The sequence below is a fragment of the Meriones unguiculatus genome, chromosome 5, assembly GCF_030254825.1.
Source record: "Meriones unguiculatus strain TT.TT164.6M chromosome 5, Bangor_MerUng_6.1, whole genome shotgun sequence".
In the NCBI taxonomy this organism is placed as follows: Eukaryota; Metazoa; Chordata; class Mammalia; order Rodentia; family Muridae; genus Meriones; species Meriones unguiculatus.
This window is the reverse complement of record NC_083353.1, coordinates 40,775,302-40,798,230: the sequence shown is the minus strand read 5'-3', so window position 1 is coordinate 40,798,230 and position 22,929 is coordinate 40,775,302. Positions and strand designations below refer to the sequence as shown.

Sequence of the window (22,929 nt, the reverse complement as noted above, 5' to 3'; positions counted from 1 at the left end):
TGGGCTCCTGCTTGGTCAGAGCAGTGATGTCATCGTAGCCGGGAGGTTTCCGAGGGCTTCAGCCAATGAGGCGCGGTCGCAGCGGCATTCCCTGTACTGTCTTGACCAATACTCGCAGAGCCCACGGAGGCCTGGCTGTCGGCGGGGAGCCAATGGGAGGCAGGCAGAAGCACGAGGCGGAGTTGCGAGTCCTGTGGCCAATGGGGCGCAGGGGGTGGAGTCCGGGCCTTGTCAAGCTCGGCCAACCAGCGGGAGGAGCGGGCTCCTGGGGCGGGGCCGCAGGCACTTCCCCAATCGCGGCGAGCTGGGGGCGGGCCGGGCCGCGGGCGACCCAATGAGGGGCACCGCCGCCGCGGGCCTGTCAAGGGACGGGGCCGGGGGCGGGCGGCGGCGAGTCGGGATAAACACTCGGCGGTGGCGGCTGGGCTCCGGGCTCCGTGCTGTCCCAGCGCTGCCCCTCCTGGCTGGCCAGCGCGGCGTCTCCTCGGTGTTCCCGGCCGGTGGCCCACGGGCACGAAGAGGCTGCCCCGCCGGGTGCAGGATGGCTACAGCCGTCGGGATGAACATCCAGCTGCTGCTGGAGGCGGCCGATTACCTGGAGCGGCGGGAGAGAGGTGCACGGCGGGCTGCGGGCCGGGCGGGCGGCCGCTGGGGTGGTTGGGGCGCGGGCCGGCCGCGAGCGCCAACCCCCGGGCCCGCGCCCCAAAAGCCGAGCGCGGGGGGCGGCGAGCAGCTGGAACCTTCCACACCTGCTCCGAACCGAGGGCGTCCACGCCGGGAAAGAGCAGGCATTGTTCTCAGAATTCCGCCTGCCTGTGCCCGCCCGGTGCCCCGGACTCCGACAGACGGACGGACGCGGGGACAGGGTGTCAGATGCTCTGGGCCCATTCATTAACAGGACCCCTCGGTTTTCTAGAAGCTGAACATGGGTATGCCTCCATGTTGCCGTACAGTAGCAAGGACAGAGATGCCTTCAAACGGAGGAACAAGCCCAAGAAGAACAGCACCAATAGCAGGTAACTGCTCTTGGTTGTAGCTATCTTTAGGGATTCTAGCCTTCCAGATACATTGAGGAGTCAGTAATACGCACATGCCAAGCAGCCCTGCTTTTAAGTTGAGGAAAATGAAGAGAAAAGTAAGAATGTCTTACATTTCATTGTAACTTATTATTGTTATTAATTGTAATTATTATTATTATTAATTCTACTTTTTACCCTCTGAACAAAGCAAAACTCTGTAGAAGCTCCAAGTGGGACTAGCAGTAGGGTCACTACTTTTCCCTTCCTTACAAGCAACGGAGTTCCTACGTTTCCTTTAATTCACAATGTGGCATGTTATCAGTTGATTTTGCTTGTTATAAAGAAGATTTTATAAAGGAAATATCTGGCCTGACAACACAGGTGTAGAAATTTATATTTAACATTAAGTGCAGTCGTTTGTCTGATAACTCAATTGTGATTTCATTTCCTGATGGCTGAGTAGAGTGATTGAGGTTAAAGCCCACGTCTCTGAAAAGATACATGTAACATTAGGGTGTCAGCAAGTTGCAGTTTTTTCCTGTTAGCCTCACAGATTACCTTAAAGTCCTCAAAAGCTGTGAATTTCACCAATGTTTAGTTAATGGCTGGAAACTCACAGCCCCTGATCCATAATAACTCTGTTATTATTATTCATCTCTGTTACTGTCCCTTATATCATTTCTCCACATACACACACACCCCTTTCTCTGAAAACACTAGTTGTAGCTAGACATGATGGTACTTATCTTTAATCCCAGCATTTAGGAGGCAGAGGCAGGTGAGTTGTAGGCCAGCCTGGTCTACTTAGGGAATTCCACACCAGCCAGGGCTACATAGTGAGAGCCTGTCTCAAAACACAAAACCCCTCGCTAGCTGGTAGGAGCCTGCGTCACTGCAGCCATTCAGTTATGTTCTTCATGCCTGTAAACTAAAATCGTTGATATTGTCCTCGACAATTCAAAAATCCCAATCCTTCTCCCTCATGCATAACTTCCCATAAGCACTATATGGCTACCCTCTGACTTAATGCCGACCACCAAACCCCGGGAAGTTCCCACTCACCCCAAAAATTCTCCCCACTTGTCCTTGGTTTACCCTGTTCATAGTCCTTCATGTTGACAACACAGAACAGAGCAGCACACTGTGCCATGCTCCTGACTAAGGCACCGGAAGGGTGGACCTGACCTGGTAATTACCTGGTGGGTTGTCCTCTCGTCTAGTATAGCCTGAGTAGTCAGTAGCACAGCACATGGGTACTACAGCCTTTAAGGAGGATGTTCACACTGACATAAGTCCAACAGTGGCATCAGAAAAAGGCTCTGCTTCCAATAATAGTAATAGTATTGTTTTCACATAGAAGTGTGCCAAACGTTTGTGTGTTGTGTGTGTGTTGCTGTGTCTGTACAAGTGTATCCCACTTTTGCTTTTATTGTTACCACTCCTGAGTTGGAGGACTTGTCGCCTCACTGGTCTTTAGCTCTAATATGTTAGCACTGTTCTTCCTGCTTTATCGGAACGTTGCTGGGGGTGTTGAGGCTTGGGGAGCAAAAGGTCCTGCAGAAGTGATTTGGTCCCGGAAAGAAGACTGTGAAAGCTTAAAGCGCTAAGCCAAATACCAGAACCCTTCTCTTGTTGTTAGCTTAGAGTACTCCTGAGAGAGGCGATAGCTTCTGAGTTCTGGAAGAGCTGAAAACCCTTCTCTTAGGAGGCTGGCTTTCCATTCTCAGAGATAGGGCGGTCATAGCTGTGCGCGTACTTCTCATCAGTGAATGGGTGTGACACAGCCGGTGTCCCTCAGAGTCCAGGATTAAAGTCTGAGCAGGTAGTTTTAGGTAGGTGTGATCTCTTCCATAGCCCTGGGCAGAAAGGCTGATCCTGACTGACGTCCAGCTACTCTCCGATGGCGCCCGCCTTCTGCCCAGGGCCGCGTGATCATAAATGTGAAATGAGAAGGCCAGGGAGATATTGCTAGTTCAGAGAACTCTCGACAAAATAACATGTTCATATTCAGTTTGAAATATGTTCTTTGTTTGTGGAGTCTGAATACTTTGCTTTGGACAATAAGATTCAGCCATTATATCAAACTTACTGGGAACTGAAATTGCTGTTTGTTTTAAAACTCCTTGTCAAAATATGCAGACAGACAGACAGATAACAGCATAATGAATATCAGTGACTTTGGAATCCTTTTGATAACCACTGGATTAAAAGATAGGATCTTTCTTTCTTTCTGGTTTTTAAAATGATTTAGTTATTATTTAGAGTCGAAATTGAGAGCTTTTTTTTTCTCGTTTTTGTTTGCTGTTGTTTTTAAAGAAAAAACATCTTGGGGCAGAAGATGTACTTCAGTGATAGAGTGTTTGTCTAACATGTGTGAGGCCCTGGATTCAATCCCAATGCTGAAAAAAAATAAAAGGCAAAGGTCTTGCCTGTTGCCCAGGCTAGCCCCAGACTCCTGGGTTCCAGGGCTCTTCCTGCCTCAGCTTCTGAAGTAGCTGGAGGTGTGTACACATGTCTCTGCTTGTGCTAGCTTTTAGATGTGTATTTTGTTAACATGAGGAAAACAGGCTCTGCCACTGACGGGAAAGAGGAAGTCGGGCACTTGGCCACTGCACTCTTTTATGAGAAGTGGCTGTGACGCTGACCTAGCACGGGCCTTTCTGACGTACTGCATTTGGCTGAGTTATCTTTTTATTAGGGTGTGCTGCTATAGGGTAAAATTGGCCTTATTGGCCATCCAGAGCCCTCGAGTCCTCAGTGGCCGTACAGAAAATGGTTTGACACAGGAAAGTGTCTGTGCATTCTCCCATGCCTTAATTAAAATCTCAGTGCTCACCCCTCAGTGGGGGTGGCTCCTTCTTATTAATGACTAACTCAGCTTCAGCAGGCCACACGCTCTTCACTTATACCTGTTAGATGGCCATCCCCCTTTGAAGGCACCATGTGTTCAACACTCTTAAGGATCCAGTAAAACCTATCATTTCTAAAACTTGAGTTAAAAATTGAAGTTATGCTTCCTGCAGAATTTGTAAATGAAGTGTGTCTTGGAGGTTCAGCATTTTTTTAATATAGACACAAATCGTCAGTTTGTCTGTACCTCTTCAAAAAATCCAGAAATTGTTTGTGAGAGTACCCCAGGTGCTCTTTTTTTCCTCTGAACCTTCCGGGACAGGGTGGGGCACTCCTTCTCTGTAGTTAAACAGGGAAGTCTTAACCACTTTCATCCATTTAAGAAACTGTCAGACTTTGAACTTAGAATTCCCAGTTAAAGATAAAATGCCACGTGCTTGAAGCCACATGCTTGTGCTTTGTCCCTGCCACCCCTGAAGGACGGAAGCCAGAAGACTGATGAACCAGTGAACCAGCTGAGAGCTGGTGTGGAGGTCCCAGAAACAAAGCTTAACATGTCGTCATTATCTTCTCCTTTGTTTCTTCTCATGAATGGAAGTTAGTCTCCTACGGCCTTACAGAAGAAAAGCTTGCTTTTCTTACATTTTTATTTATTTGTATGTGTGCATGTGGAGGTCACATATCCACGGCCTGCCTGTGGATATCAGAGGACAACTTTCAGGAGTTGGTTCTCTCCCTCCATCAGGTGGGTCCTGGGTATCAAGCTCAGGTCACCAGGCTTGGTAGCAAACACCTTTATCTGCTGAGCCTTCTCGCCAACCCTTAGAAGAGAAGCTTTAATGCTGGGCTAAAAATGTCATGTCAGACAACCCTCTGCCCCCACACAGACACACACTCTCCTTGATCTATGCTGTGAGTGAATTTGACTGTGGTGCCAATGATGCCGTACATGGCTGAGCATTTGCGGTACTGCCATGAGGCTTTTTACCTCCTGGGTCACAGAATTCATAACCAGAGCCAGTTAGATTCCAGAGAATCCAGATGTCCTTTTCCAAAACTGGGTCTCCTGGTCATGGAGAAGCTGCATTCGGATGTAGAAGGAATCATGTTGACTTCTTATGACTGTGGAAACCTTTCCATGAAGTCCAAGGCAAGGCCTGGTCCTCAAGGTCAGCCATAAACAGTAATCATGTGTTTTCTACCCAGCAGGCCTTTCATCCGAGCCTCACCATGCCTCACTTTTATAGTTGCTTCGTCATTGATCCACGCTTGTCTAGCAGATTATTGGCAATTATTTTTATTCCCATTTAACAGATGGGGCCAACCAAGGACACGATAGTGCAACTATTTTATCTACAGTACCAGGGAGGGCAAAGCTGGACTTTTTAATTGCAGCTCCTGCTTTGACCAGACAGCTGCCTTCGTGTTGAATTTGCAGACCCCTGCTTTATCTCACTCCTGTGGGTAACAGCCTCCTTCTGGAGGATATGCATGAGGCATTGAATTCAGGGTGCTGAATTGGGGAGGTTATTTTACCAGTTAAAATAGGATTTTGTAACCAGACAGCATCATGTTTGATTATATGCTTCCCCCCAGGGTAGGAGAGTATGGTACCACCCCCCCCATGAATTTACGGAGAACCTAAAGAAAGCCTGTGACGTTATGCCATTCCAGTGCAATCACAATGTACACCTGTGTTTTCTAAGTCACTCTATCCCCCTTATAAAGTACTGCATGCCTCTTGTTAAGTCACTGGAGGTCCTTGAACTGCATTTTTTCTTTTTTAGATTTATTTTATTTTTTAACAAATATGAGACTTTTGCATGCATGTATGTTATATGCATTCTGTGTATAGCTGGTGCCCCCAGAGGTCAGGTCTCCTGGAGAACTGGAGTTACAGTCAGTGAGCTGCTCTGTAGGCAGTAGGACTAGAACCCTGGCTCTCTGCGAGAACACCAAGTGCTCTTCATCACTGAGCCATCTCTCCAGCCTCCAAACTGCATTTTAGAGGTTTTTAACTATCTGACTCCCCAAGAAGACTCCTTTAGAAGAACCCAGGAAACACCACCCCACCCCATCCCACTTATCTACCTTCTCTCCTACCAACTTTGTAGAAAAAAAGTTAAAATAGGGGTTAGGAAGACAGCTCTGTGGGTAGTGTACTTACAGCAGCACAATCATGAGTTCCCCAACATTCTTGGAAAACTCAGCCACGGGAGCACACTGCTCTGACCCCAGCACAGTGGGTATGAAAACAGATCCCTAGGGCTCTCCGACCATCAGTCTTGCCAGACAGAGCTCCGAGTTCATTGAGAAGCCCTACCTTAGAGAGTAAGCTGGAAAACAATACTAAAAAGATGCTAATGTTGCCATGTGGCTCACACACACCCACACATATATACATATGTACACACACATATGCAAGCATGCTTAAACAAAAATTCAAATAGTTATGTTGGTGTTGAAATCACTCTTTTTTTGAGAGACAGAGGGAGGAAGTCTCATCATATAAGTCTGGCCTTGAACTCACAGAAGTCCATCTGCCTCTGTCTCCAAAGTGCTGAGGTTAAAGGTGAGAGCCACCATGCCCAGCTTGAAATCACTCTTTAAGACAAGAATAATTGCCAGACATAGTAGTGCACGCCTTTAATACCAACACTTGTGAGGCAGAGGCAGGCAGATCTCTGTTAGGCCAGCCTGCTCTACAGAGCAAGTCTAGGACAGCCAGGGCTTGATACACAGAGAAACCCTGTCTAGAAAAAAAAAAAAACATAACTGAAGAAGAAAAAGACAAGAATAACTGATTTTTGAAAGTAATCTTTATTTTCTTGCTCTTCTTTCAGATCCACTCACAATGAGATGGAGAAGAACAGGTGAGTGGGGGAGTCTTGGAGGAGGGTCAGGGAGTTTGGTGCATTTATTACTCATCACATTTAAGTCTCCACCCCACCCTGCCCCTACCCTGTTCCCAATGGAGAGCCTGCGTTAGGAGCTCACTCGGGCCCTTCCTCTAAGCGGTGGTGCCCATGTACCACCTGGCAGATAAAGCATTCCCAGCCTCCCTTCACTCCACCAACTCCCTGGGAATGCCCTCAGATGACTCCCACAGATAGTGAGGTGTGCATGCTTGGGTTCCCTCTGTAGCACTGCCTGAATCACACGTGCATGAATATGTGCCTCACATTTGCACATGCATTTGCACCTGCGGTTACCTTGTGAACAAAGAGTCTCAACTCAGGCAGCTGTATATATGGAAAATAGGGAAGGTGATGGCTGGAGGGCTGGGGCTGGTTGCTAGAGTAGTCTGCCAGCCTCCTCCGTGCCTCACCTTGCCCCACACCTAAGCTGGCTCTGCTGGAGTGCTGCTGGCTCCTGACATAAAGCGTTGGTCTCCAGGTCAAGCTGCCCTTCCTCAGGGCTACTGCCCTGTAGTTCTCAGCTCTGCTGGACTTCACACACACTGGCAAAACTTTTAATAACTTTTTAAAATATGTTAAACGTATTATACATATACGCATGTGTTTTCTGGGGCAGAGAACAGCCATTTATTTCTACAGATTCAGTAAAATAAAATATTATGGGAAAATGTTAAATGTACAAAGGTAAGGTAAAAGCAATGGAGTCCTGTATGTCCCCCAGCCTCCATATGGTGAGCATTGTGCCAGCCTCCTAATTGTAGCTGCCCTTCTCTGTAAATTCTCCATTTCCACATTTCCAATAAGGTCTTTTTTTCTTTTTCTTTTTTTAGACAGGGTTTCTCTGTGTAGTGTTGGCTGTCCTGGACTCAATTTGTAGACCAGGCTGTCCTGGAACTCACAGAGATCCACCTGCCTCTGCCTCCCAGAGTGCTGGGATTACAGGTGTGTGCCACCTCGCCCAGCTTGAGACAGGGTATAGCCCTGGCTGTGCTAGAACTTGCTCTGTACTAGGCTGTCCTTGAATGCACAGAGATCTGCATGCTCTGCCTCCAGAGGGATTAAAGACATGCAAAACCACTGCAAGGCAGTAACAACTTCTTTAACGGAAAAAAGCAAACAACCACAGGCCTCTACTATGCTGGGAAACAATAATAATTCTGTAGTTTTAAAACAAGCAGTGCCTAGGTCTCATGTAGCAACTCAGACTTAAAGGCTTTGGATTGAGGGTCAGCACTGGAATTCTTTAAAAGTTCCCCAGGTGATTCTCACATGTAGCTGGGTTGAGACCACGGAACAGCTTCATTCTGTTCGCTGAGCACCCACTCACTTGAAATGCAGGCCTCCCCACCTGTTCCTTGCTCTGTGACTTCAGGGGATGGGAGGGTCTGTACTCTAGTCTGAGCTACCTTTATGCTTTCAGGGTTCACATGTCAAAAACCAGGAACTCAGAATGTTCTTTGGGTAGAAGATAGTAGCTGTGGACTCCCTTCCTCATCCTTAGAGTCCCTCTTATGTCTGCCTTGAGTTCTTCTTTCATACCTTTTCTATAGGCATTTATTTGTATTATCCACTTTCAGCCCTTTGGGCCAGGGTTCTGTGGTGGAATGCATGCCTGGCATGCCCTGTCTGGGGTTCCATCCCAGCACTGCAAAGGAAAAACAGATTGCATTCTTCGGGCAAAGACTTAGTCTTCCATTATTTTATGCCTTTTTCCTCTGTGAGAGTATTTTTAAAGGTAATTATATTGGAATATATGCCTTTTTCCTCAGTGTGTGTGTGTGTGTGTGTGTGTGTGTGTCTTTCTGTCTGTGTTCACAGGAGAGCATGGGTTGTGGTTATTGTTTTAAATAGTTCAGAGATGTTTGGGATTTGCTTACTGTGGTCCAAGACTAGCACTGTGTTGGATACTAGACAAATTTACACTTGGGTATGACACGAGCCAGGCCCATCCCATAGAAGTGATGACTGTCTAACAAGAAGGACTCAGAAACCTTTTGTTGGTCCATGGAGGGCTGCTACTGGAGGACTATGGAAGCAGAATCCCAAAAGGTGATTTAAAGACAGCACTAGCTGCATAGGCCTCAGGTTGCTCCCGTGTGCCCTTGCCTTATGCTTCCTGGGGGGAGTTCTTTCTACTTTCCTGCTTCCTGTTCTTTTTAGAATTCGCTTCTGTAGGGTCCTACCAAGTCTTTGCCTGCTTTAGAGTGTGTGGTCTGAAAGGGAAGGAAGGAAGGCCTGTGTCACTTAATTTATCCAAACCTTGGTTACTACAGCCCAGGGGAACAGGTGACAGTTTTCTGGCCCTTCTTCCTCTTCCTTGCTGATGTGCATGTCTTAAGAAAATCACCCTGTCACCCTAGTACACTTGAGCCTCTTTTTTTTTTTTTTCCTGTCCTTTTTCTTTTTCCTTCCCTCCCCCACCCCCTTGAGTTTAAGACAAGGTTACATACATCCCAGACTGCCTTCAAACTTCCTGGATAGGCAAGGATGACTTCGAAACTCTGGTCCTCCTGCTAGAATGCTGGGGTTACAGGACTGCACTGTCACGCTCAGTTTATGCTAAACTGGGCTCAAACCCGGCAATCACCCTACTGAGTTATACTCTGACTCACATATATAAAAAGATTGTGAGGGCTCTCAAAATAAAAGCAACCTAAAAAAAATTCTAAGGTAGGATTTTTTTCCCTTTTGGTATTGCAGAGTTGAATACCCTTGGGCTTCTGTGGCACCTTAAACATTCAGAACAAGCTTTATGCCAAGTTGAGGCTCAACAGTTAAATACCTCGCATCTGCAAGAGAAAGAAAGATGTGTGGAACGGTGACAGTGTTTGTTGAGCACCTACAGTTCCGCAGGGTAAAGGACGGGCATGAGCAGTACATCTGTCAAGTGATTGTTTATCACTTACCTTCAGGAAACCAGTTTCCTCACTGATGGCTGTTGCCCTGTGTAGACTTAACTCCTGCTAACGCCCAAGGCTTTTTGTTGTTTCGTTTTATAGACTTACTTGTTCTAATTTATGTGTATGGGTATTTTACCTGCATGAATGTAGATGTGTGCCTGGTGCTTGCACTGTTCAGAAAAGGGTGCTAGAGCCCTGGAACTGCACTTATGGACAGTTGTGCTGAGCTACTGTGTAAATGCTGGAACCAAACTGGAGTCCTTTTAGGAGAGCAGCCAGACCCCAACCACTGAGCCTTCTCTCAGCCTATAGCCAAGGTTTTTATGACAATTTTTCTTTCCTTCTTTGAGACGGAGCTTCATTACAGTAGCTCAGGCTGGCCTCAGATTTGCTCTATAGCCTAGGGAGGCTTTGAAGTTGGGGTCCGTCTACCTCAGTTTCAGTGTGTTTGGATTGTGGTTAGCTGTCATGGAGCCCAGTTCCGAAACATTTTTAATAAATCCTCCTATTCCTCATTCTTCCAAATTTTTAGGATTTCAAAAGTTCAAACTGTGATTCCAATATAATTACCTTTAAAAATATATGCTAAGCAGGCCAGTGGTGGAGCATGACTTTAATCCAAGCATTTGGGAGTTAGTTGCTAGTAGATATCTGAATTTGAGGCTAGCCTGGTCTACAGAGTGAGCTCCAGAACATATGCTAAGGTACTAGATCTTTCCATCCAGGACATGGTGTGTTTCTTAATTTACTCAGACTTCTTTTCTGTCTCTAGGCAAAGCAGAGCTTTGTAGCATTTCCCCGTAAATGTTACTCATTTCTTGCAGAAAGCATGCAGGGTTTGTGCAGTTTTGGGTGCTGCTGGTTCCTGTAGTTAACAGGTTGGAACTATGAATCCTTTCCATCTCCCATTGCATGTCGTGTGTTCAATCTGCTCTCTCTTGTCTGGGAACTGCCCTGGGGTAAATGTCTTTCAAGAAGCCTGTGGGCATGAAGATTCTGACACACCAGCCATGCTGACTGCTCTGGAGTCAGTACCACAGCAGGCACTTGCCCAGAAGAAAGCTCTGGCTTCTCCTTAATAGCAGACACCCATGTTTCCTGGGATGGTACAGGTGTGGGCTTTGCTGGGTGCAGGGTCTGCTGACCCTGTGACTAAAGGTTTCGTGCATGCTCTGTGAAATTCACAGCTGTGGTTAATGCAATGAATTTCATTTGTCCAAAAGGATTTCAGTGGTGCTGTCCTGATGTAAGAAGCCTTTTCAGTAGTTTTCCTGAGAATGTTCTGATAATCATAGAAACTGCTTTCCTGGATTTCTGACTTTTCAAATGGACAGATTCTTTTTATAGAAAGCGTTAGGCATGGTGTGTACAGGACCAAGGCTTGATGCACAGTGGGTCTGGGTGTGGCATGCACTGGGGGTGGTGTGTACTGGGTCTGGGGGTGGTGTGCACTGGGTCAAGATGTGTGTACTGGGTCAGGGTGTGGTGTGCGCTTCATGTGGTGTGCACTGGGCCACTCTCACTGCTTCTGCACACCCTCGAGCACATTCAGAGTTCATTCTAAGACGTCATAGTTAGTTCCTGACTGTTGGCACAAGGAGTGAGGGCTGACAGAAGTTATCCAGCCACCATAGATCTGTGTATAGACAAGGCTGTGCTGACAGTGTGCTGATGTCTGGGCGCTAAAAACATATTTCCATGCTTACCTCTAGTGTGGCTGCCATCTGCCTGTAGCAGCTGGGAGGAGAGACCTATGTTGTTCGCTTATCCAACTTCCAGCCCCTTACCAGTGCTCTGAGAGCACTCTCTGATGTCATTGCCAGAATTGATAGTCACAGGCTGCGGTAAAGCTACTCTATCTCTAATGAGATACAGGTACTCTTTATATTAAAATGAAGCTCTGGGAAGAAAATACTGAGGCGGCACAGCTACTAATTTCCTATGTTAGTGAAGAAACAAACAGTGTCTTCACATGGCACTGTGGCACAGTTGTTTCTGCACCACTGGGTGTGTTACCACCTTTGTTTCTACAACGATTTATCAGCATGGTGGTGAGGATCTTTCAGGGATTCAATCAGATCACTACAATGGTTGATCAAGACATCACTGTAGAAGAAAAGGAGGAAAATACACCCTCCCTTAAAGCATGACTTGCAGTCTTCACCTGGATGGGTGCTTAACTCAGTGTTCTGTTTAACTCAGCAAGGCTTTGTTCTCAACCCAAAACCAGGAGAGACCCTGCTTTGTTCCCATAGTAAGAGTTGGCTCTTCTGACGTCACACTGTACAGCTTGAGCATACCTAGCGATCCTGAAGGCGTCTGTGTGCACCCCAGAGTGGGAGAGAAAGCACCGAAGACCCACCCTCTCCTTTTTGGGTAGAAATCTCAGGCACTTTCTAATGAGAAAAGCTGCACTGTACAAGGTCAAGCGCATCACGCTGTGCTGGAAGAGGGCCTGGGCTCTCACAGGAGCCACAGCCCTAAGTGCCCCACTCAGCCTGGGCAGGCACAGGATTAGCTCTGGGGTCCAGTGCTTAGGAAAAAACTTGGTGTCTTTGTCCTTGGTAGTGAGCTAGCCACGTAGAAAGTTCAGAGTGAGTGAACAAGTGTGACCCAGTTAGAGAGGAAAGCAGATTATCCTAGGCTGCACTAGGGGAGCTCTGGGGGGCTGGTGGGTGAGGAAGAGGGCAAAGGGAGCCCATTCAGGAGCTTAGGGTGGGGGTTAAATGCCTCAGAGGCAGGGACTTGCTCTTCAGCCTTGCCCCAGCACCCAGGAGGAAAGAAGCAGTGCGTAGCAGCCTCCTGAGAAACTCTTCAGGAATAAAGGCTGGACGAGCCAAGCATCTGCCATGTGAACCTGGTTAGAGTCTGCCCCCTGACCAGCCAGTGCTCAGCATGCTGGCTTCATATTTAAAAGTTAGGCCCCGAAAAAGAGATATTAGCAGGCACGCAGGAGCTTGACGGGTTCTAAGCCAGGAAGCTCAGAGTGCTTCTGTCTGCAGTGTTAGTCTTCACACTGAATTTGTTCCTGGGCATACGGGTCAGTAGCGTGTGAGGCACCGTTATCCCTGGGGTCATTTCTCTTTCACTTGGCATTAGGTGTTCCGTCCTTCGTGACTGAGGAAAAGTCGAGCAGAACTAACAGCATGTGTGTGAGCACGTTTTACATATAGACCTCTAATCTATGGGGGCTTATTTTGATAAGGACGCCCCACTTCCAGGCCAGGTCCTACATACTCACCAGGATGGGCAGTGCTGCCTTTTTTCTGAGAGCCTGCTCTGCCGCATGATGCATGTGCTGCCATGCAATGCTGCTTTTAATCATCATGGCTTTCTAACTGTAATATTGTGCAGCACGTTCCTCTTTTCCCAGCACGCTGGCAGCCTCACACACATCTTCTTTCCAACACTGAAAGAAAGCCGTTGGGATTTGTTTTTGTGGACTTGTATTGAGTTGGAGGAACGCTGGCATTTTTGCTTTGAGGGGTCATCGCCAGGAATGTGCAGATTTTTTCCATTCACTCAGACTTTCCTGCCCTTTAGCAATACTTGATAGTTTTCTTCCCACCAGTCCACCCCAACCTGCTTTAACTTCACTCCTAGCTGTGGTACCCTTTTTCTTGCTGTGGGAGGGGTGTAAGCTCTCCAGGTGTACATGGCTGTCCATCGAGGGCTCAGTCCTCACCTTTTGCTTCATGAAGGCCTTTGGAGTAGAGGTTTGGAGGGGCTGGGGTACTTAAGAATGCCAGAGTCTGCAGCCTGGAAAGTCAGGCACATGCGTCCCTCCTGACCTGCATCCTGCTGCCACATGACACACGACCTCAGAGGGACCTCTGTTACCCTCACCAGCTTATAAATGCTCTGTCGATATTTCCCCTCTACATCAGCGATGTCTGTATTTCCACAGAAGGGTAGCCTTGTTTACCAGGTATTTCAAGGACAGAAGTTGTCCATCCTCTCTGAGTGTTTTATCGGTCACCCTTGCCTGACGAGGGCCCTGAGGTTGCTGGTGTTTGGGAAGAAGACTGACGCACGGTGCTTGTCCATGTCTGCTCATGGCAGTTACCTGCGCCACTACACTAATGTTGGGTTGTGTAGCAATTGGCTGATGCAGAATAGTAAAAAATAATAAAAGTAGGGCCTTGAGGTGCTTGCCCACCAAGAGGATTGTGGTTGATCTGTGTGGACTGCTGGCACCACTCATGACTGCAAGCGCCGTGAATTGCAGTGCAGGCGAAAGCATGGCTTCTCGTGCTGCTGTAGACCCAAGTGTTTTGTCCACACGTGCTGATTATACCACTCCTCCGCAGAGCCAGCCGTAAGCTGTCCACGTTCATTGCTAAGTTCCAGGCATTGCTGGACACAGGCTATAGGGCAACAGGAGCCAGTGTTTGGCACCACCTTCTGCTTGAATAGGGGCTAAAGGCTACCCTTGGTAACAGAAGACTGTCAAAAGCAGTAAGGTGGCCCTGGGGCACAGTGACACATCTGTACACTGCCAGTCTTCTATCTGTGTGGGACCACAGCCCAGGAGGACAGCGTGACTTGTCCTCACAGTCTTTTCAAATATTTAGCAGGCTGATAAGCATCTATATATAACTAGTCTGCAAACTTTAGAGGGAGAGGTAAGCTAGTACAAGTAAGTCACGTAACAATGTAGTCACTGGTTGTATTTTTTTCATAGCTTCTCTTTTAGATTTTTTTAAAATTATGTGCCTGTGTGTGGGTATGTGCATGTGAGTACAGGTGTGAGTTGCCCAACATGGATGCTGAGAACCGAATCCAGGTCCTCTGGAAGAGTGGCAGTGCTTTTAACCATGAGCTGTGTCCAGCCCTTATAGTGTCTCTTTAGTATTAATTTTCTAGTATGTGGGTTGACCGGTTTCACTATGACAGTTTTACACATGTGCATTGTATCTTACTTCTGCTTGTATAGTATTTCGATGGCATGGTTGGTGTTGGAATGTTATCTACCATCCAGTACTGTGCACACAGCTTCTGCTTCCCTCTCCTCCCCTCCACCCCCAGCAGCTACTTACTGCTGTTGAGTCTTTGCAGTGCGATCTTCCACAGGGCATGACTCCACAGCCAGCTGCCAGGCTTTTACAAAAGTCCACCAGCTCTGGGTGATGATGTGCTCCTGGAGCTCAGAGGGTCTGAGCACACCATAATCCAGATAAAGCAGAGGGCTCCAAATGAGGTCCAGCATACCCTTCCTAGTGCTGCGTCAGAAGCCTCTGCACTGTTCCCCTCAGCTGGAGGCTCTCTGCCTAGCTGGCTGTGTGGGAATAGGCGTTGCCCAGGGCCAAGCTCTGTGGAGAGGTGATGAGATGGAATCTGTCTTCCAGAAGCTCAAAGTCCACTGGAACAGCTGCCACAGTCATCAGTGTGGATGTTAGGTTAGTGTGTGTGTCAGCTGCCGCTCACCTGCCCAAGGAGTTTGGGTGAAGGATTGAGAGACGGACAGCCAGGCCACAGGGAACCCCAGAAATGAGAATTCTCTGTGGGCTAAGATGACTCAGCAAGGCTTTAAGGAGGTGGTCGAGTCACACAGAAACCCTCAAAATTGGCCATTTCTCATATTTCTGGAATCTGTTCCATTCTAGAGTGTAGACCAAACCAAGGTTTCAGTGAAGTACAAACATCCAGAGTTCTGGGGGCGCCTTTGCTTCTGGTCATTCTGTGACACAGAACCTGTGTGTGGCTGTACATCCTCCTCGCCAGCCTTTGTCCAGCACTTAAGATGGAAACATTGCCTGTGATAAACTTGTCCCATATGAGAAAAAAGTATCTAACTGTTAGAATAACAGTAGATTTGTGCAGTCAAAAAACCCAAACTTAGCAAAAAGTTTTTTCAGTAAAAATGCCCCCTCACTGCCCTCCTTACGTGCCTGCTTGCCTGCCTTCTCTCTGCCCACCCACTGCCACTGGTTTCTGATGAGTTGTTGAAGACTCGTGTACACAGAAGCACATGAATATGGATTCCAGCTTTCCCTCCAGGTCTGTGCAAACAGTGCACTCATTCTGCTCAGATCACTGCCACAGAGCACGGTCTCAGTCCTCTAGCAATGATAGATATCCGGTGACCTAGGAAGAGAAATGCAAGGCAAGGACTTGCCTCAGGGATGCCATCTTCTGGTTCAGGAGAAGCTGATAAATAGCTGATTGATTTATACCCCATTTCCCAGAGTTACAAATGGAATCAGCAGAGAAGCCGTGAGCTCTGCTTCTCACTGGGTTTCAGCGCAGGTGCCTGGCCTCACAGTGTAGTTGCTGGTACCAGCCTTTGCTAGGTCAGGCAGTACACTTCAGAACCTGTTGTGGGAGTCTCAAATACAGCTATGGTCCTGTTTTCGCAGGCGTGCTCACCTCCGCCTGTGCCTGGAGAAGTTGAAGGGATTGGTGCCGCTGGGCCCTGAGTCAAGCCGACACACCACACTGAGTTTGCTGACAAAAGCCAAATTGCACATAAAGGTAGGTGCCTTGACCTGCTACTGTGCCCCCTCTGGCCTGGTGAGGATTTCTCTACTGCTGTGAGGGACAAAGGAGGCTGTGTCTCCAGGATGGTCTCTGAGCTCATCCCACCTGCCTCCCAACACCTAAACCCAGTTAAAGGGTCCAGTCAGAAATTCAGGCCCTGGCGCCTCTAGCCACTGGTGTCCCCATCATCACCAGGACCTCAGCATCTCACAGCCTGACCTGGGCCCATCTGCATCTACCACTGTCGACTGAAGGGAAGGACACCCCACAGTCCACAGTCTCCTTCGTGCCCCGTACTACTCCCTCCACACACACACACACACACACACACACACACACAAACACACACACACACACACACACACACACACACACCTGCTGCACTTGAGAGTAAACCCATTGTTGCTTAGCTGGGCAAGGTACTCTAAATGCTTCATGGACTTGGGACATGTGATCACCAGGTCTCTCCCACCTCTGTAGCAGCATGGCAGAGCACACTGCCTCGCGGCAGCCCTCTCTCCATTCCTTGTCTTGTTCTGGCACCAGGGCTGTCATACGCGCCATTCCCTCTGCAGTACCTTGTTCCCACTTCCCTATACCTAGCCTCTCCTGATGCTGCAGATCTCTGCACGGGGCTCTCAGAAGTGTTTGTTCCCCTTTCCTGCCATGGGGTCCCTGACTTACTCACTGATATGGTGTACATCTGTCAGTGTCGTGGCCACGTGTCCCCAGAATTGTGTTGTAGCTCCATCAGGGAAGCAGGTCGTTGTGCACATGTGTGTCCCAAGCACCTCACGGTGTCTATCCATGCTGACTCTGTGTGCACTATGAGCCATAGCCAGCAACCCCATTCAGCCAGAGCTTGGTTAGACAAATACTGGGTTATTAACAGCTAGTGGCCTCCATGCGGACAGCTCTAGGAGAGAGCCTCAATTGGAAGCAAAACAGCTACAATTAAACACTCTCATTATCTGTGGAGTAAGAGTTGCTGAGGGCAGATTTGTAAGAATAAGTCATCTGTGGAATCACGCATGAGAACTTGCTTTGTAATTGGGACTATACTGGGATAAACGTCTTTTTGTTTTGTTTTGGCTTTGGTTTTTCCAGACAGAGTTTTTCTGGTAGCCTTGGTTGTCCTGGCCTCGCTTTGTAAACCAGGCTGGCCTCAAACTCAAGAATCCTCCTGCCTCTGCCTCCAGAGTGCTGTGATTACAGGCGTGTGCCACCATGGCAGCCATAAACATCTTTTTTAAAAAAAAAAATGGATGGGAGTGTTTTGGTAGCTCACTTGCCTTGTGGCTTTCCAGCTCTGAGAGGTGTTCCATGGTAGCTGCAAATGAAGACCAGGCCAGGGGTCTGCAGTGTTTGGCCAGCCCACTCCTTGGGTAGGTGAGAAGCTTGGCGAGTTTCTGCCTCCTAGGGACACATAGCATATTTCCCTGCTGTCGGGGCAGGTACAGGTTCTTTGCTTGTGGGGAACACACTCCCTTAGGCTCATCCACCCCTTTGACTTGCAGAAACTTGAAGACTGTGACAGGAAAGCTGTCCACCAAATAGACCAGCTTCAGCGGGAGCAGCGGCACTTGAAGCGGCGGCTGGAGAAACTGGGTGCCGAGAGGACGCGGATGGACAGTGTGGGCTCTGTGGTGTCCTCGGAGCGCTCTGACTCAGACAGGGGTGAGCCACACGTGCCAGAGGGGCTTTAGGCAACAGGACCAACCCCAGAGCAGATAAGACAGGGGCTCCTGGGGGAAGGGGCCTGTCGAAGTGTCTCAGTGGGTAAAGATACCTGGCACAAAGCCCAGGTTTGAACTCTGGGGCTAATGGTGAAAGGGGAAAAACAACTCCTGAAAGTTGTTCTCCAACCTCCACTTCCGCACATACACACTAACTAAAAGTGCAATGAAAACTGTAAGTAGACAGGGCTCAGGCCCTGGGAGCCGAGCAGCGGGACTAGTGTAGCTCGTCCCTTACTCTGCAAGGGTTAGGTAGCAGTGCCCAAGAAGGGATGAGGAAAACTGAGGTGCGCCGGGAGCCATGTCTCATCCATTGTGTCTCATCCCCTGCAGAAGAGCTGGACGTGGACGTGGATGTGGACGTGGAGAGCACAGACTACCTCAATGGGGACCTGGGCTGGAGCAGCAGCGTGAGTGACTCAGACGAGAGAGGCAGCATGCAGAGCCTGGGCAGTGACGAGGGCTACTCCAGCGCCAGTGTCAAGAGAGCCAAGCTCCAGGATGGGCACAAGGCAGGTCTCGGGCTATAGGAGAGGGCCACTGGTTCTCTCCACCACACCTGGTCAGGTAGTGTACCAGACCTGCCCAGGCGCCCTTGCACGCAAACCTCACGTACCACCTTGACCAAAATCAGCTCTGTCCACTTTGCAGAAAGCACATAGGGTTGTTGTCCTGAGTGCGGTCAGTAGCTTCTCTGTCCATACACCTCGACGCCGAGAGACTGTACATTCCAGTCAATTCGAAGCACCCAAGAATCCTTAGCTCTAAGCAAGTTCTCACCTCTCAGCAGCCCCCTGTGCACTGTCCTCCTGCAGCTGACCAGGTCTTTCTTAGTTTTCTGGCTCATGATGGTACTTGCCCAGGAGAGAAGTTCAAGCTTTGTCTGGCTCGTAGGAAACAGAAGCATACAAACTTCTCAAAGGGAACTCAATCTCAGAAACCCCAAAGAAAGCTTTGAAAGCAAACCTGAAGAGCACTGAGAAGCCAGGAGTACCTCCAGCGAGCCCTGCTGCGGCCTAGCCGCGTTCCACAGTGTCCCTGCTTAAAAGCGTGCACTGGGCAGCTCAGGAGAACAGTGTGCCCCTGCGTGCTGTTCGGGGGGCCTGGCTGTGTGCTGTGTCTCAAGGCACCCCCGCGCCCCGAGTTTGTTGATGCTACTTGTCTCTGGAACATTGTCCTACCTCAGAGATAGATGAGATCTCCATTGTCCACATAACGGAAGCGATTGTGCTTCTTTGTCCCCGCGCTCCCCTTCACCTGCTTCCTTGTCGGACTCCCAGCAATAACTGAGTTTTGGCACTGGCTGAGCTACCAGCCACCATCTCTGAGAGAAAGAGGCCACATTTCTTCTCCGTGGCAAGTGAGCAGGAGGGTTCCCGTGTCACCAGAACTCTCCTGCTGAGGGACTTTTGAACACATCTGGAAGCTTCCTTCTGGAGACTTCTGGGTCAATGGCTTAAAATAATGACCCCCCTCCCCCGTGGCATTTTTATTTAAGCTGAACCAGAGCACATGTGTATGTACATAAGACACACAAAACCTATAAATACTATTTATTCATTTTATATAAACTAATGTAATGGAATATAAATTCTTATGACTGCTTTTATAGATGTTCTAGAAACTTTGTACGTAGCTGTCTACAAAATTAGTTCATTCCCCTGAATATTTTTGCATTCATATTTTGAGGTCTGAATGTTTTCAGCCTCTGGTGAATCTTTTTCATTGAGTATGAACCATTTGTAAAATCTGTGCTCTGTAGCCAAGCCTGTGTCACCAAGTAATGGAACACTCCTGAGATCCACAGTGCCACCTAAGGGCTCCGCAGCTGACCCAGCAGCAGGTGGCTACAGAGTCGCGCGCCCCCCTCACATCCAGACAGCCCTGGCAGAGAGCAGTCCCAGCCAGACAAGGCCGCTGTGGATGTCATGGGTTCCTTAGCAGTCCCAAAGTCCTGTTTTGGCTTTTTATTTTTCTCTTGGAGTGTTTCCCAATTACCAGTTGAAAATTTGCACGGAAACACAGTTTGGATGCTATTTGCAATTGTAAAGCCCCTTCCAGAGTCTAAGCAGAATGGTGGTGTTCAAGGAGCTGGCCAGGCCTGTCTCTAGAAGATACAGCTGTACCTTGAAGGTCCCCTTCGGTCCCCACCTGCTAGAGCCCGAGGGCATCGTGTCTGCTCACTGCGTCCAAAGCCGGCAGAAATTCAAGACCACGGGACAGCTTACACAGGGGAGGGGACAAGACACGTACACATATTTATTTCACTTAGAAGGTGTCTGAGATACCTTTATTTTCTGTGTTTTAATTATTGCGCCTTTGAGTTAAACTGCTTTTTTTTCTTTTCTTTTCTTTTTTTTTTTTTTTTTGTTGAAATATGAAGTGCACTGTCCCAACATAAAGCTGTAATTATTTCACCTTTGCCCTGTCTGTCTGGTCCTTGCATAAATGTGAGGTAGGTCTCTGTATGTTTAAAGCACTTGTGACAGACTGACTGCCAAGGTCAGGCCTGACTTTGCAAGTTTGAGGTAGACTGAGTCATTGTGGTAGGCAGGCTTTTCTCTGACCAAATCCATAGCATCTGGAGACCTGCAGGCTTCACCCAGGGCAGCTAATTCCCATCCAGTCTCTCCTTCACTCATCACCAGCATGTCTGCCAAGAGCCAGTCATGAGGGCGGTTTTTGTTTTCTTAAGCAAAATGAAAAACCTTTCTAATAAAGTTGCTGGGCGAGGGGGGTGAAGGTATGAACCCCAGCCATTAAGACTGACATTATACATGAGCAGAAGTATGTCACTGAAGCACATGTATATTTTTATGTGAAAGTTCCTTTTGAAACTAAAATCTCAGCTGCACTCTACGGACACTCAAGATGCACGTGGGAAAATGGGAGCTCACTGTCGACTTAATTTCATGCCACAAGGAACCATTTCATCGTCCGGAAAACACAGGACTGGCTCTGGACAAACGCCCAGCACCCAGCAAGTCTAGATTTGGGTTTTCCTTCACTAACAAGGTATCTTGAATTCAGTAGCAACTGCCAGTGCCTCTGCCCTTGAAGACCTGGTGCTGGCTTGATGAGGCCCTGAGGGTCTTGAACAAGACCTAGATTCTCCCTCTTGGCCCAAGGATAACTCCAGCTGGGATCAGTGAGTTGGGCAGGCCCAACTTTTCAGTGTCTGCTGGAGTAGTTTTATGGCTTGGGATTTTCATCTACCCCCTGCTGTGTGTGACAGAAGCCAAGGGTTTCCTGGGCTTTTCTGTGGCCTTTCTCCCCACCTTTGATGTAGCCCAAGGGTATTTGGAGGTCTAAGAACGCAGGAGATGGCGTATGATACTCAAAACCTTCTAGCAATATCTTGGGGACTTGACGATGAGTTTTGTGGACTCTTCCCCTCTTGCCTTCTTCCCTGTCCCTTCAAGAGAGAACTTATTTTTTGAAGAGCGTATATAGACACATTAAGGTTTTATACCATGCTATATTGGCAGGAATACCACTTTTACTGTGCTTTGTAATTTATCACCCAAATCCTATTTCCTGTTTCTTTACTGGGGTGGCTCCATTGTTTTGTCTTCCTACTTTACCATTCCTGTGTGTTCTCTCTTATTTTTCTGTGTCTCTTTGGTGTTTCAATAGCTGCTACTCCTGGCTCCAGTACTCCCTGGGAGCAGACAGCCCAGCACCTTTTGCCACGTTGTGGCTTCTCTCATTTCTGTGCGCCCAGAGCATTGTAGTCTGCAGCATAGTTGGTTTTCAAAGATCCTGGGTTGAGGTGGTGTGAAATGTGATTCATCAATAGTTCTAATAATTTTCTTTAACTGTGGTCTTCTGAAAGAAGAAATAATTGGTTGGCACCATTAGATTCAGCTCGTGGATGGCCAAGGAAATTGAGTGTTTATTATATATCAGAATCATACAATGAGAATCAGGAAGGCGCTCTGTGCGGAGATGTATCTGGACTTCTTCCTTTGAGTTCTTGCTCTGTCTGGGAGGGCAGTGGGTCGGAGCGGGCGTTCTTCATTTTAGCTCTGATCTAAAAGCCAAGCTTGCCTCTGCCACTGTCCCAAGAATTGGTGCTCCTGGTATATTGCTGTGAGTGGCTAGTTGTGGGGGCCCATCTTTCTAAAGGTGAGCAGCCTCCACAGGAGAGCCGCAGGTGAAGAATGGGAAACGTGTTTCCAGATGTTTCTTTATGTAAATATGGTGCCAATGTAAACCTGTGTTGAGACTGTGGAGAATGGTGCTTTTTGGGGGGAGGGGGGCTGCAGTTAGCACATGTGTTTTTAGAAACCATCATGATTTAGAGACTCCTTGCTGTGTGTAAATTTATGTGTCCGTCCATTAACAAATAAATTATTTCATTATTAAAGAAACATTGGTTTTCCTGTGTCCCACTTCTCAGGCTCCATGGGAAGGGCTGAGCTGATCACATTTCCTGTTTCTTTTCATTTCATGGTAAGTTCACACTGGGTTCTCTGAAAGTATGGCCATTCAGTTGGGTTCTCTTCTTCCTTCAGTTTCTCTCTCTCTCACTCACTCACTCTCTCTGCCTATCCCTCTTCCCTTCCTGTCTCTCCTCTCCTGTCTCTCCTCTCTCTGGTGAGTCTGATATATCCTCTGATGAAGTCTCATATATCCCAAGCAGCCCCTAAATTTGCTAACTAATCCACTGAGAGATGGCTCAGTGGTTAGGAGCACTGGTCCTCTAAAGGACCCAGTTTCAATTCCCAACACTCAGAAGGTGACAACCATCTATAACTCCAGTTCTAGAGCACCCAACATCCTCTTCTGGTCTCCGTGGACAACAGGCATGTATGTGATACACAGACATACATGCAGACAAAACGCTCATACATATTAAAATAACTAGAAGAAAAAGAATGACCTTAGGTTTCTGATCTCCCTGCCCCAGCCTCCCAAGTACTGGAGTGACAGGCATGTTTTGCCACACCCAGGTCCATGAGTCATTTGTTGATTAGAATTAATCATAGTTCAGTTTCTTGGCACGGCCGGAGCCCATGCTCCC

At 48.1% G+C, this 22,929-nt stretch overlaps 1 protein-coding gene across 1 annotated transcript; it reads left to right on the top strand.

The window, feature by feature from the left end:
* The first annotated feature begins 364 nt into the window (after positions 1 to 364).
* On the top strand, positions 365 to 22,276 carry Mxd1 (MAX dimerization protein 1). Its single transcript, XM_021634515.2, has 6 exons — positions 365 to 614; positions 917 to 1,016; positions 6,713 to 6,742; positions 16,047 to 16,161; positions 17,685 to 17,844; positions 18,237 to 22,276. Exons 1-6 carry the CDS (start codon positions 542 to 544, stop codon positions 18,431 to 18,433), a joined length of 675 nt encoding a protein of 224 aa, XP_021490190.1. The 5' UTR covers positions 365 to 541; the 3' UTR covers positions 18,434 to 22,276.
* The last annotated feature ends 653 nt before the right edge of the window (positions 22,277 to 22,929 follow it).

Excerpts from the sequence above, each read along its gene's own strand:
- Mxd1 (XM_021634515.2), top strand. The coding sequence starts at position 542 with ATGGCTACAGCCGTCGGGATGAACATCCAGCTGCTGCTGGAGGCGGCC. Across the intron at positions 615-916 it reads CCTGGAGCGGCGGGAGAGAG|AAGCTGAACATGGGTATGCC; the intron begins GTGCACGGCGGG and ends TCGGTTTTCTAG. Across the intron at positions 6,743-16,046 it reads AATGAGATGGAGAAGAACAG|GCGTGCTCACCTCCGCCTGT; the intron begins GTGAGTGGGGGA and ends CTGTTTTCGCAG.